The sequence below is a fragment of the Propithecus coquereli genome, unplaced genomic scaffold, assembly GCF_000956105.1.
Source record: "Propithecus coquereli isolate 6110/MARCELLA unplaced genomic scaffold, Pcoq_1.0 Scaffold50, whole genome shotgun sequence".
In the NCBI taxonomy this organism is placed as follows: Eukaryota; Metazoa; Chordata; class Mammalia; order Primates; family Indriidae; genus Propithecus; species Propithecus coquereli.
Genome location: NW_012150841.1, coordinates 3,615,996 through 3,629,337, shown reverse-complemented (window position 1 = coordinate 3,629,337; position 13,342 = coordinate 3,615,996). Strand labels below are relative to the sequence as shown.

Sequence of the window (13,342 nt, the reverse complement as noted above, 5' to 3'; positions counted from 1 at the left end):
GATAACATTAACTAAGCTGAAACACAAGGGCACTTTGCTCCTTCCTCAATATGGCATTTGTTCCTTTGCAGTAAAGGGAAATGAAAGCCATACGTTCCTGATAGGGAATCAGAAAATCCTTTTCTCAATCTCTGCTCATTTCAGAACCAGGAAAGTGTATACATATGAGGGTAATGAAACAAACAGGAATTGGGCTAAAGAAAAGTGTTCAGCAGCCAGACAATCACTGAAGTTCATGCAGACAAGATAAAATTTTGGAGATTTCATCTCCTAGTTTCCCTGCTACTATGTGACTAGGAGTTTTTATTTCTTCTGGGACTTAAAAATATACTACCCCTTTTTTTCTATTTAATAAACTCAAATCCTTTACCTAGTAGCCTTTCTGCCAGCTTTGTTCATGCTGACTTGAACAGGGCAATCAGCTATATCAGATGCAAGCTGTGAGGCACATTTTCATTCTAATAGACTCCAAAGCTGAAGGCAAGAACTTCAAAAATTGTAAAATGGAAATCTAACATATTTCTAATTTAATTACCTTAGAAAGAAATGCTACGTAATGACTGTCCATAAAATCTAACACCACATTCTAGAGCAGTAAGACCTGCCAGGTATTCATGTATATGTCCTTCATCATTGATGGTTACAAGTTTAACAGATTGAACTTTTTTATGGATACATTCTCCTTAGGCTCCCCAGAAAGTTATAGATTGAAATGGTATGTACCACTTAGCTGTGGCTAACACACTAAAATTGACAATAGCAACAATTCAACAGATAGCAATTTAACAAAAGTGGCCTAGGAATTTATTTTTGTTGGTTTGGTTTTCTAAAGAAACATATTTGGTTCATCTCTCGTATTCCATTTTTTTAAGCCCTACAACATTGAGCAAATACTGTTTAGATCCAAGCAGGTCATCTACCCAAATAATGAAAATGCATTAAGCATAAAATTCTTCAGAGAAATATAGACCTAAAGCAGTGGGCAATGTGCTAGCACTGTGCAGCTCTCTCGGGATGGCATAACCCAGTGGCCCAGCTACCAAAGTCGGCAGGAGTCCATTCCTCTGTTCATCGTGGAATTGGGTGGACAGTTAAAAGCTTTCTGGAATTCTTCAAAGTTACTAATTGCACCATTGACCCTGAAAAAAGATATGTCAAAGCACATGTCATTTAATTCTTGTACATTAACACGTTCTGGATAAAATTATAGCAGTACATTGCTAGAAGAAATGTTGGCATTCATTTAATCTGCTTACAGTAGAGGCAACTAAAGCCCAAAAGGATTGAATACATTTCCAAAAAAATTAACAGAGCTGGGACTTGAACCAGCATCTCCTGAATATCAGGCAAATGCTCCTATTACTATTTCAACAGTCATCAAATTCCCATAAAGCTGTATCATCACCAATACTTAGTTTTTCTAGCTTCTTAAAAATGTAACTCTTTATGGAAAGTATAACTGACATAAAATCCACAAATAGTAAATGTAGAACTTGTCAGCTTTTTCATGTGTATAGGCCCATATTACTACTATACAGATCAAGACATAGATATTTCTAGCACCCCAAAAGCTGCTTCCTGTCCCCTACCAATAGCACCTCCAAAGATAACTATTATTCTGACCTCCATCACCATAGCTTTGCCTGTTTTTGAACTTCACGTGAATGGAATCCACAGTATGTACTGTTTGGTCTTTGACTTCTTTCACTCAATATACTGTCTGTAAGAGTCATCCATGTTGTTGCATTTCCAACTATTTTTAAAGAATTCATTCAATCTCCAAAAACATTTTCTCTAAATTCCTATTGAGTTTGGAGGTGCATATTTGCCTAGAATTTGGTTAATGCAACAATCAGCTAACAAATGGTATATGGTACTTATGGATAAGTAATCCTTCACTGGAGTTAGCTCCAGAATCTGGTGTTCTTGTAAGTACCCAACTGCAGTAAAGACTGGATTCCTACTCAGCACTTTGATTATAACTGCCTTTTGGAAGTGGCATTTCCATTGTTTGATTTCTGCTGCACTCAAAATCTATAGTTACTGCAGACACCAGTAACAAGCCAGGGAAAAATACTGCCCCCTCATCTATTTCTTACTCAACTGCATGTTCAAAGGGTTGACTAGAGACTCAGCATTCTCAGTCACCGACTATTTCTTCCCTAATGACTTTGTTACCTACGGGCATTTGAATAAATGTAATGGCCTGTATCCAAAAAATCCTCATAACCTCTTATGTTTTAGCTGAATGTATGGGTAGGGATGCATATTTCCTAGTGTGATTCACCCAAGGCAAATGTTAAAGATAGAATATAGCTGATAATTAGTAAGCACACTCTGTAAAATTATCAGCTAAAATCCAACATAACAGGCAACTAGTTAGTAAAAGGAAATTAGTTTCTAAAAACTTATCTGTTGAGTTATTAATCTACTGTGTGGTTTCATCCGCACCATTTGTCAGTGAGAACACATATTAGTCCATTAGAGACTGTCAGCCTTCATGACAGTTTAGCCCAGTGGGGGAGAATTTCCAACACAGTGATTAGATTTTTATGCTAGTGGGTAATTTATAGTCAATTTCTGAAGCATTTCTAATGTAAGTTTTTAGGAATAAGATTTTTAAATATAGGAGAAATTTTAGATGACTTTCCTGCAATATGCTAATGGATTCATTTAAACATTAAATATAAATATATCTGGATATAATATATCCTAAGCAAAGAATGAATAAATATAAATTATTATGGCTTCTTGGATTTCTCACTATACTTGTATGTCCCCTACTATAGAAATTTTCTCTCAAACTATGGAACCTAGTACAGGATAATTAATATTAACCTTAATTTTATTTTTATTTAATATTTTATACATTCTGACAATTAAATAAGACTGTAATTCATAATCCTTTCCCCTTCATATATAAGCAATTGTTTCAAAATATGATTCAAACTGAAAGCCAAAATGTTGAGTCTCTAACTCTAGATATAAATTATAATTGCTAAATATCACCATATATCCTTTGTGTTCAGAGCTATTCGGAGAGTGGGCATTCATTTGTTTGCTGGCTCATTGTGTGAAAGAACAAGAGGTATTAAACAAGATATTCTTTAACACAAAATAAACCAGAGTTGTAGGTGTTTTAAGGTAGAGCACATCAGATCTCATCCTTTCCTGAGATAATAAAGACTATTTTTGGCCTGGACAAAAAAAGTAGATAGTTGGATAAATCAAATATTCTAGTTTACTGAGCACACATGGTGCTCACCCATGGATTGCTGCCTTTCAAAAGCTAGAAGATAATAAATGAAATTTAACCCTAAAGCCATGGTTTGGATTCCAAGTTACCTTTAGAGTCTTGTATAGTCTCATGGACCTCTTAATGTGGCATTAGACTAGGGGTAGGCACAAGTCCCCACCAGCAGAAATTTAGTTGAGAAAATGCTGACTAAAACAGCTTACTGCTAATGAAAGAAAAGATGCTTAGTTTCTGTTTGGCTAGAATTTTTTTTTTTTTTGCCCACAAAATGGATATCACACAGTTCACAATACAGGCTTTCTTTCAGATCACCTATCTGGTAGAGCCCTGGGATGGCTGGGTTGGGGAGAAATAGGGGAGAAGTACAGTTACAAACTAGTGTCACCCATTTTCCCATTTACCTAAACTGAGGAGGGCTGTGAGCACCAATTTGGACTTGTTCTCGGGCAGCTTCTGGTCTGTAGGAATTGCACCTCACCTAGAAGAGAAAAGTATCCCAATAAATATGCTTCCATTCAGATAATACATTCTCTACTGTCTTAACTGCTCCAAATTATACTGAAGAATAATTTTAGAATCAGTGAATGACAAACAGTTTTAGCAGATCAGATAAAACCTTCATCAGTAATAACATCTATTATTCTGATCCCCAGAGTAGAAGGTTTTTATCAATGTGAATAATTTCACAATTTGAGTAAATTAGAAAGGTTTCCAGACAAGTGCTTTAAATCAAGAGAATTGCATATGTGCCCGGGAATCAACCAATGTATTCATGCAATGAATTTAATATTTGAAATGGTTCCTATCAAACTTAACCATATTCATTTAAATCAATAAAATCAGCCACCCATTATTGAGTATGGTCATGAACAGTTAGTATTTTGCCCCCTGAGTGCCTTGCTTGCCTCGCCCTAGTCTGGGCCTGGAAGAGGAACACACTCCTCCATCTCCTTTGAAGTTAGGCATAGCTATCTGGCTTGCTGGAGCCAATGAAATGTGAGCAGAAGTGCTCTATGTCACTTCCTTTAAGAGCCTTAAGAACAACTTAAGGTGCTCTATTAAGGGCCAGTGCACATTTCCTCATATTTCTTTTCTACTCCTATGCTGACCATGGAAGCACGTATAAAGATAAAGATTCCCAAACCCAAATCCTTGAGTCAAAACTGTAAGCAGAGCCCGATTGCTGACCCATGCTGGACACGGAGCATGAACAAGAAGGAAATTTTTGTTGCGTTTGTTTCTGCAGCATAACCTACTTAAGCCTGACTTGCCATGTGTCTTGGGATACGATATAATCTTGAAGTATGAATAGAACTAGGACATATGACTATGGCAGAAAACGTTCTAAATGGAGGGAGAAATGGGAGCAAAGACATGTTTGAGGGGAAAGAAACCAAGACATTCAGCTTGGCTAGAGTGCGTGCTGCATAGCAGGCAGCAGTGGGAGAAGGAGGATGGTGCCAGATTTCTGAAGCCCTGAGCAACTGGCCAGAGTGTTTAAACTATATTTAAACATTGTTCTTGAGCAGTAAAATGATTACATCCAGATTTTTAAAAGATTTATCTGGCAGGGATGTATAATAGGAAGAAGAAATTAGAGACTAGTTAGAAGATTATTTATAGGCACTAGGAAGGTTCTCAATGGCTGTCCTCTAAATAAGTAGAAATGGGAATAGAAAGAAGTAGAAGGATGAGAAGAATATCTGAGAAAAAATTGACAGGTTGCAGCAACCACAGGGATATAGGAAGCAACAAAGGTGATATGATGCTATTCCTTTTGATGACGATAAACCGTCAGTCACTGTGGTTCTGATTTTGACTTGGAAGATGTTTTTGTAATGTGATTCCTTAATTTCCTCAGAAGCTAGCTAATGTGAAGTTGTTTCTGGCATTTGATTTTACCTCATTTCTTTGTATGTTCTTTCTTCTTATATTCTTACATTATTATATAGTATTGTCTTTGCTTCACATATCACTTAAGAGATTTCTGGAAACACATTATGATTGTTACTGTTTTCCTAGTACCTTCCCAGGAGGGAAAATAACTTTACTCCCTATAAGGAAACTTACTCCAACGTGCGAAAGATTGAAAATCTCATTCTATCAGTGGGAAAAGCACCAAGATAAATTTCTCACTAGTGATATAAAATAGCTTTCTACTTTTTTCCTCTAAATTGCATTAGTTTAAAATAAATCAGATATAGTTTGGTATTATATTTGGAGACATCTCAAAATTATGACTGGAACATCACTATCAATTAGTTTATTTCATCTACAAAGAGACATTAGGAAGTAGGATACAAATAGGAAGAACTGATGGACCCTTATACTTTGTCCCCTAGAGCAGGGGTCAGCAAACTTTTTCTGCAGAGAGATAGTAAATATTTTAGGTTCTGAAGACCATAACCTCTCTGTTTCAACTATCCAACTCTGGCATTGTAGCACAAAACCAGCCACAGACAATGGATAAATAAAGGAGTGTGGCTGTTTTCCAATAAAATATTATTCACAAAACAGGCAGGAGGCCATATTTGGCCCTAGTTTGCCAACCCCAACTCTAGAAAGTTCTAACTATTTTTATGTACTTATTTTAGATATCTGACTGATGAGTACTGACTCAAAAGGTAGTCTCCTTAGTTGAGCTGTGTTAGTCTTATTCCTTTCAAGCAATTGATCTAAAAAATGTCAAGTGTATTCAATATACCCAACATCTTTGCTGGGTGCTATGGAGATAGGTAAGTGTAAAGATCCAGAAGATTAGCTATGGAGGTAAAATTAAAATTCTTGAACATTTTCAGAGCAATTCAGTACTCAACTGCATGGTAATGAAGGTACATATAAAAGGAGTTGAAGATAAAATAATAAGGGCTAGAGTCCTTGGGGAAGAGTTTGTGGAAGATGTGGAGAAGGTGGAACTTGACATGGATCCTAAAGGATGAAGCAAGGACTGAAAAGGGAAGAGAAGAAAGGGTGTCACATTAGAGAAGGAGAATCAGAAGCAAAGCTACAAAGACAGTAATGGGCATGGCATCATGCGGTGGAAGTTAGGATACCTGCCTGGTTAAAGGTGAGTTTTTTTCATCCAGTGGTGCCGTGGGAAGTTAAAGTGGGTTGGGTGGAGTTGGATCAGACTGAGAATTTTGGAAGCCAGATGGAGATGTTTGGCCTCAATGTGGTAGGCATTTGGGATCCACTGTAGTTCTTTTAGCAGGTTGGTAATGAAATAAAAGTGATGTATTTCAGTAGCATGTAAAACAGCGGTGAAAGATGCTAAAGTCAAAAAAACATGCCATAGGCTGTTAGGATAATCCAGAGTAGAAGATATGAAGGTTGAGCCTATGGATGATGAGGTAGGGTAATGGGATGCCATGGTTTGAATGTTTGGGTCTCCCAGACATTCATATGTTGAAACCCTAATCCCAATGTGATGGTATTGGGAGGTGGGGCCTTTGGGATATAATGAGGTCATGAGGGTGAAACCCTCATGAATGGAATTAGTGCCCTCAGAAGAAGAGGCCAGACAGCTAGCTAGCTCTTTCTGCCATGTGAGGACATAGTGAGAAGTCAGCAGTCTGTATGCAATCCAGAAGAAGGCCCTTGGCAGAACCTGACCCTGCTGGCACTCTGATCTCAGACTTCCAGCCTCCAGAACTGCGAGAAATAAATTTCTGTTGTTTATAAGCCACCCAGTCTATGGTACTTTGTTGTTGTTTTTTTTTATTTCAGCATATTACAGGGGTACCAATGTTTAGGTTACATATATTGTCTTTGCCCCACCCAAGTCAGAGCTTCAAGCATGTCCATCCCCCAGACGGTGTGCACCGCACCCATGAGGTGTGAATATACCCATCCCCTCCTCCCCGTTCCCACCTGCCCGACACACGATGAATGTTACTACTACATGTGTTTTAGCATCCCGAACTGCCTAAAACTGGGGAGAAGGAGAGGTTGAATCTGCAAAGCATTTCAAAGGATGAAACATCTAGCTTTTGGGACATATGCCATAAAATGAGGACAGATAAGTTAAATAAGATCTAAGAATCCAGGCTTTCTAACCAGGAAAACCCAAAGACGGGGGTATATTGATAGGAATAGGAAACTAGAAAGGAAAGGCATTTTGTTGATGACTACAGTTTTGTTGGCATAAGGTCACTAAATAATAATTTATTTAGGGTTGTCGTGTCAGCTTTAAGAAATAAAAGACTTCAGGTAGGTAAGACTCCTTTACCCAGAGTGAATTATAGAAGACTTATGAATGAATGAGCTTACTCAGGAGTGACTGCAAAGACTTAGGAATAAAAGGTTGTACTGATGAAAATTTTTGTCTAGCTTTGAGCATATACATACACATTTGCCCACTGTGAAGATGTACATGAGAATCTTTATTGTCCCATCCCTGACTTCTTTGAAAATGTTGCCTATATATTTGTGACATAGTCCAGTGCAATAACCAATAACAAAGAAGAATTGGCACTTGCCTCATTAGCCAGAGGCTGAAACTCAGAATTGTGCTTTATTTAGTGCACATCTTTCTTTCAATTTCTGCTCCAAGAACCTATTAAACTCACAGGAAAGTGACATGATTCTCCTTGCCTTTGTTGTTGTTGTTTCAGCTCTAGTATCTTTGCATATTCATACAACAGTTGGAAACACATCCCTGAGGGTCCCCCATAGGTTGAGAGTGGTCAAAGTCAGCAAATGAGGCAAAGGGGAAGGAGAAATATAGGAAAGGGCAGGACCATGAAAGCCAAAGAATGAGTTATTAGATACAGTTATAAATAGTATTAAACACATTAAGAAGTCAAGATATACTGAAGTACCAAGTGAGATACCATGGGGCTGGTAACCCACTTGATAAAAATACCAATAAACCCTGATTCAATCAGTTAATTAATTATGCTCCATAGAACATTAAGAAGGTGAAATTTGTCCTGAAGAAATAATCAGCAAGATAAAATTTTGCCTAAAATCAGAGTCATGCCATTAAACCCTGATCAAGGGAGCAAGCTAAAGTCTTGCATTTTGTCTTTGATGCCCCTTCCTCAGTCTACTCACGTGAGCATAACTCAGGAAGAAGAGCTGATTGTTGGTGAATGTGATGCCAGGTAAGAGAGGTTCCTCAACTCCCTGCCTTCTGTCATTTATCCATTTCCTGTAAGCCTAGTGAGAGAAGCAAAATAGATGAGCCTCTGCAATAGTGGTTTTTCTCTTTTCTTATCCAGCACAGAGATATTAAACAAATACTCAGGCCATATGCAAAATGCATCATGTCAAGTTTTCCTTTAAGAAAACAAACACCTGGAAATGTAAATCCATGTCCTATTGTTTACCAGTGAGGCAGGTGCACTTGCAAAAAGACCTTGCACTCAATAGATAGCAAAGCAGCTGGGCCAAAGTGTTCAGACGTTAAATAACTCTTTCAAAACAAAGCTGTTCTTTCTGTTCCTACCAGGGGACAAACAAATCCAACACAATGGCAAGGCCCCTATGGCAATACATTTTGGGGTCAACATATTACCATTTTTTTATTTTTCCAAGTAAGAGGAAAAACTATCATCTTCTATCATCATCATTTTATAAAATAAAGTATATTTTAAGAATATAGGAAGGATATAACCTCAGAATAACAGTCTGGTCTTTAAATCGAATGCATTTAAGCTTTATGAAAATCTTTCCACATTATCCTTATGTTTCTTGTTTCACCACAGACCAGCAGATGATGAAAACCTTATTAGGGACTCTTACCTGGCCCAGTATCTGAGAGCCACTACCCTCTGGCCATCATTTAGAAGTTTGATATTTTAAGAGAAAATTATAAGGAGGGCTATAGAGAGAGCTGTACTCAAGGAAAACTCATATGAACCTAGCCTCAAGGAGATTTCTATATCATGCTTTGATATGATTGTGAATGTATTTTCTAAAAGCTATCCTTTAAATACATGATTCTTAATAACAAATATTATTCTTTAGCATGACTTTATACCCCAAAAAGTAAAAGGAAAGAAATGTAGTTCTATTTATAAGATAGAGTATAATAGAGTTAATGGGGAAATACAATTCTATTTAGAGAAATTCCATAATATCTAACTCCTCAAGAACACGTCTGTGGTATAAATTGAAGTGCACCCATATGGCGCTTTATAGCTTAATATTTAAAACCACAGCAAGTGTAGCAGTGCATACCCTAAACGCTTCCCGCAGACCTCCATTGTCAGCAATATTTTCTCCCAGGGTCCTCTTCCCCTTCACCTAACAAAAAGAAAAAAGAACAAAGAGTGTTTCATGGTCAACTATCATTCAGCAAGAGGTATACATAGTATAGCAAAAAACAGTGTCGTATTTTAAAGAGATAATTACATTCAATAAATCAAAGGTACTCATCACATATTGTTATGACTTGTGAGATGGCAAACTAACCCTAGCAAAGTGCTCCTGAATATAATAATTTCTATTTTATTATGCTACATATTTCTTTCTCACATACTTCTTTATTCTCACCAATTTAGCCAGCTCCCATAAAATGTTAACAATATTCTGAGCGACTTTGGTTTAGTGGGAAAAAATAGAAATGTCAATACACAGGTTACCTTCTCTGATTAACTCACATAATTTGAATATTCTTCTCGTTGTGCCCATGTTTCCAAAAATTTACCATCTACACAGGAACAAAATTTCAAGACTAACCATCATCGTTTTACCTTCAGCAATTTCCAGGAAAAATTAAAAAAAACGGTAGTTCTCCTGGGGAACAAGAATCAAACAGAAGTAGTGCAGATCACAAGGTCAAGGTTTGCAATATGTATGACAACCAGCCAAGCATGGTGAAGAAATTCTTCCCTATATTCGAAGATTGTTTCTGAAAACCTTAAATGAGCTAGGACAAAAATATTCTAAACCAATATAGCCCAGAAGCCAAATCCAACCTGCCGCTTATTTTTGTACAGCTTGCAAGATCAGATTTTACATATTTCAATGACTAGAGGGAAAAATCAAAATAATAATATTTTGTGGCACATGAAAATTATATGAAATTCAAATTTCAGTGTCCATAAATCAAGTTTTATTGGAACACAGCCATGCCCATTCATAAATTAAATACATATTATCTGTAGTTGCTTTCTTGCTACAATGGCAGAGTTAAATAGTTGCAACAGAGAATGTATACCTTACAAAGCCTAAATTATTTACTATTTTTCCCTTTACAGAAAAGTTTGCCAACGCCTGTGTAGTAGACAGAATAATGGCCTCTGAAGGATGTCTACATCCTAATGCCTGGAATCTATGAACGTGTTACCTGACAATGGCAAAGGGGCTTTTAAGATGTGATTAAGTTAATGATCTTAAGATGGGCACATTATCCTGGCTTATCCAGGTGGACCCAATATAATTGCAAGAGTCCTTCCAAGAAGAAAAGGGAGGCAGGTGAGTGAGGGTCAGAGTGATGCAATGTAAGAAGACTCCATTGGCCATTGGTGGCTTTGAAGAAGTATGGGACCATGAGCCAAGGAATGTGGGCAGCCTCTAGAAAAGGCAAGGAAACAGACTCTCCCCTAGAGCCTCTACAGAGGAACACAGCCTTGCTGACGCCTTGATTTTAGGCCACTGAGACCTGTGTCAGACTTCTGACACACAGAAACTACGTGATAATAAATTTGTGTTGTTCTAAGCTACTAAATTTATGGTGATTTGTTATAGTAGCAACAGGAAACGAATACACCGTGCTCTAAACTTTTAAGCCATGGATCTTACCAACTCTTTACTTTTAAGCTAGCTCAAACACCCAGGTATCAAGCAATACCAGGAAATAAAAACAAATCTTTGGAAAATATTATTCACTATAATCACTCAGAACTCTCCTAGCTTCAGTCCCCAAAAGTTATCATACCATTCCTGCTTTACATACATTTTTTTCTTTTCTGCAATCCCATGAAGTGAGTGCTAGTATTGTCATCCTTGTTTAACAAATGAGGATCTAAACCTCAGAGTATGTAGCAGATGTTGTTGTTAGCACCCTGCCAGATCCCCTTTTTTACCAGGACTGTGCACTCATTCCTGCAACTGCTAACAGCTCAGGAAGACTAACCTTAGCTTATGGGAGTAGCCTCACCCGGAGATTGCTGGGAGTTTATAGCCCACCTTCCAGTAACTGACAGATGTGCAGTTAGAATAGCCCAGCCCCTTGCTCCTGAGTTGAACAATTTCTGTGGTACAATCCATGCTCCAGAACCCTCTGTGGGATCAGGGTAAGGCTAAACTTCTCCTGAAATGAATATGTTTTCCTCACTTGCTCACAGGTTTCTACTCAAACTACTTCCTCAATAAATCACTGACCTAAGGAACCCCTTCTTGGGCTCTTGACAGAGCAATTAAGTAAACTGCTCACATTTCACAGGGATTCAAACCTAGCAGTCTTCTCTCTCCAGAGCCTCTGTTTCATAATATGCTACCTTCTCAACCTCAACTCCTCTTCATTCTGGATGCTTATGTTTATAGCCACTTGTGCTTGAATTTAATCTCCTTCCTTTTTACTCTAAGCTTTGTATCTAAGTTAGAGGCTTTTGGAGTAGCCTCACTCCTCTAGCTCCTCACACTCTGGACTCCCTCAGTAGATCATGTGGCCCTAGGTTTGGGCTCTCAAGACTCAACAGCTGCTGACAGTCTGTTTCTGTGGTTCTTCATCTGAGCTCCCTCCAACTCGCTACAAAGAAAGCTTCAGGCACACAGGACTGGCCCCTACAAAAGAAGCCAGAAAAATAAAGCATGGCCCTTTATATCCACAAAGGAAGCTATCCACTCTCATGTAGGAATGAGACTAAAGTTGTTTTTTGATGGTTGAGTGCATTTATGCTGAGACAGGTATGCCCTTTCTATTGTCCTTGTGACAAAGGTACACATTTTTCAGAATTAAGTTTTAATATCTGACACTTTAGCCAAAATGGATGGTGAAGAAAAGTCCACCCACACATCACCCAGGTATAAAATGAATTTAAAATAAGATCCAGAGCACAATACGAGGGGAAGTGTTTGGACTTTGGAGTCATAGAGATCTAAACTCTAATCCAGACTCTACCATGGGTTTTAATCTCTTTGAGCTTCAGTTTCCTCATATGTAAAATACATACACCCAGTAATCTGTACACCTCTCAGGACCAGTATGAGGATTACATTTGTTTCAATGAAGTGAAAAGTCTAACTCCCGTGCCTACATATAATAATCACCAGGAAATATGAATTCTCTTCCTCCAAGAAAACTGCTCTTCTATTTTTTTTTGTTGTTTTCAGCCTCAAAGTCTTTGGCTTTGTTTTTCTCCTGGGATGGAGTACCTATGAATATATCACAAAGGATCGGGAATATTAACTACCTTTTACTGAGCACTTACTGTGTGTCAGGCATTGCACTGGTGCTTCACATTACTTTGCTCATTTAATTCTTACAACAAACGAATGAATTCAGAAATATTTACCCGTTTTACAGTTGAAGACACTGAAACTCAAAAATGTTAAGTAACTTGCCCAAGTTCATAAAACTAGTAATTGGTTGAACCAAGATTTGGACCCACATCTGACTCCAGAACCCCTGTGCTCTGCTTTTCTTTCTTTCTTTTTTTATTTAGAGATGGAATCTTGCTCTTCCATCCATGCTGGAGTGCAGTACACGGTCATAGCTCACTACAGCCTCGAATTCCTGGGCTCAAGGGATCCTCCTGCCTCAGTCTCCTGAGTAGCTGGGACTACAGGTGCACATCACCATACCTTGCTGCCATGCTTTTCTTGAAGCAACATATACTCCAGATGAGTTTTCACAGTGTGAAAACAACTGAATTGAATATAGATACACAAAAGCACCCATTTTAGGTCTTCTCATGTCACAGTTATAGGTATTAAAAATATATGAGCAAAGAAATGTCTTCCCAGGACACTGGTAAAGGAGCTAGAGACACCATTCAAGGATACTGACTCTGGTTTCTCCACCTGAATGAGCAGTGGTCTCACTTGTGCTGAGCATGATTTAAGAACCAGGGGAAGGCCGGGAGTGGTGGCTCACACCTGTAATCCTAGCACTCTGGGAGGCCGAGGCGGGCGGAT

The 13,342-nt window shown here is 38.0% G+C and overlaps 1 protein-coding gene across 2 annotated transcripts in view; it reads right to left on the bottom strand.

Annotated features, from left to right (window-relative positions):
* Positions 1–638: 638 nt before the first annotated feature.
* Positions 639–13,342, bottom strand: part of PHEX (phosphate regulating endopeptidase homolog, X-linked) — a 183,941-nt gene continuing 171,237 nt past the window's right edge. Inside the window, exons 19-22 of one of the 2 annotated variants that reach the window (XM_012656322.1) lie at positions 9,440–9,505; positions 8,312–8,416; positions 3,658–3,734; positions 639–1,139 (exon numbers count right to left, since the gene is read on the bottom strand). In XM_012656322.1, coding sequence (XP_012511776.1) covers positions 1,037–1,139; positions 3,658–3,734; positions 8,312–8,416; positions 9,440–9,505 — 351 coding nt within the window. In that variant the 3' untranslated portion in view covers positions 639–1,036. The remainder of the gene's footprint in view (positions 1,140–3,657; positions 3,735–8,311; positions 8,417–9,439; positions 9,506–13,342) is intronic. The other variant, XM_012656323.1, reaches the window with a different exon arrangement.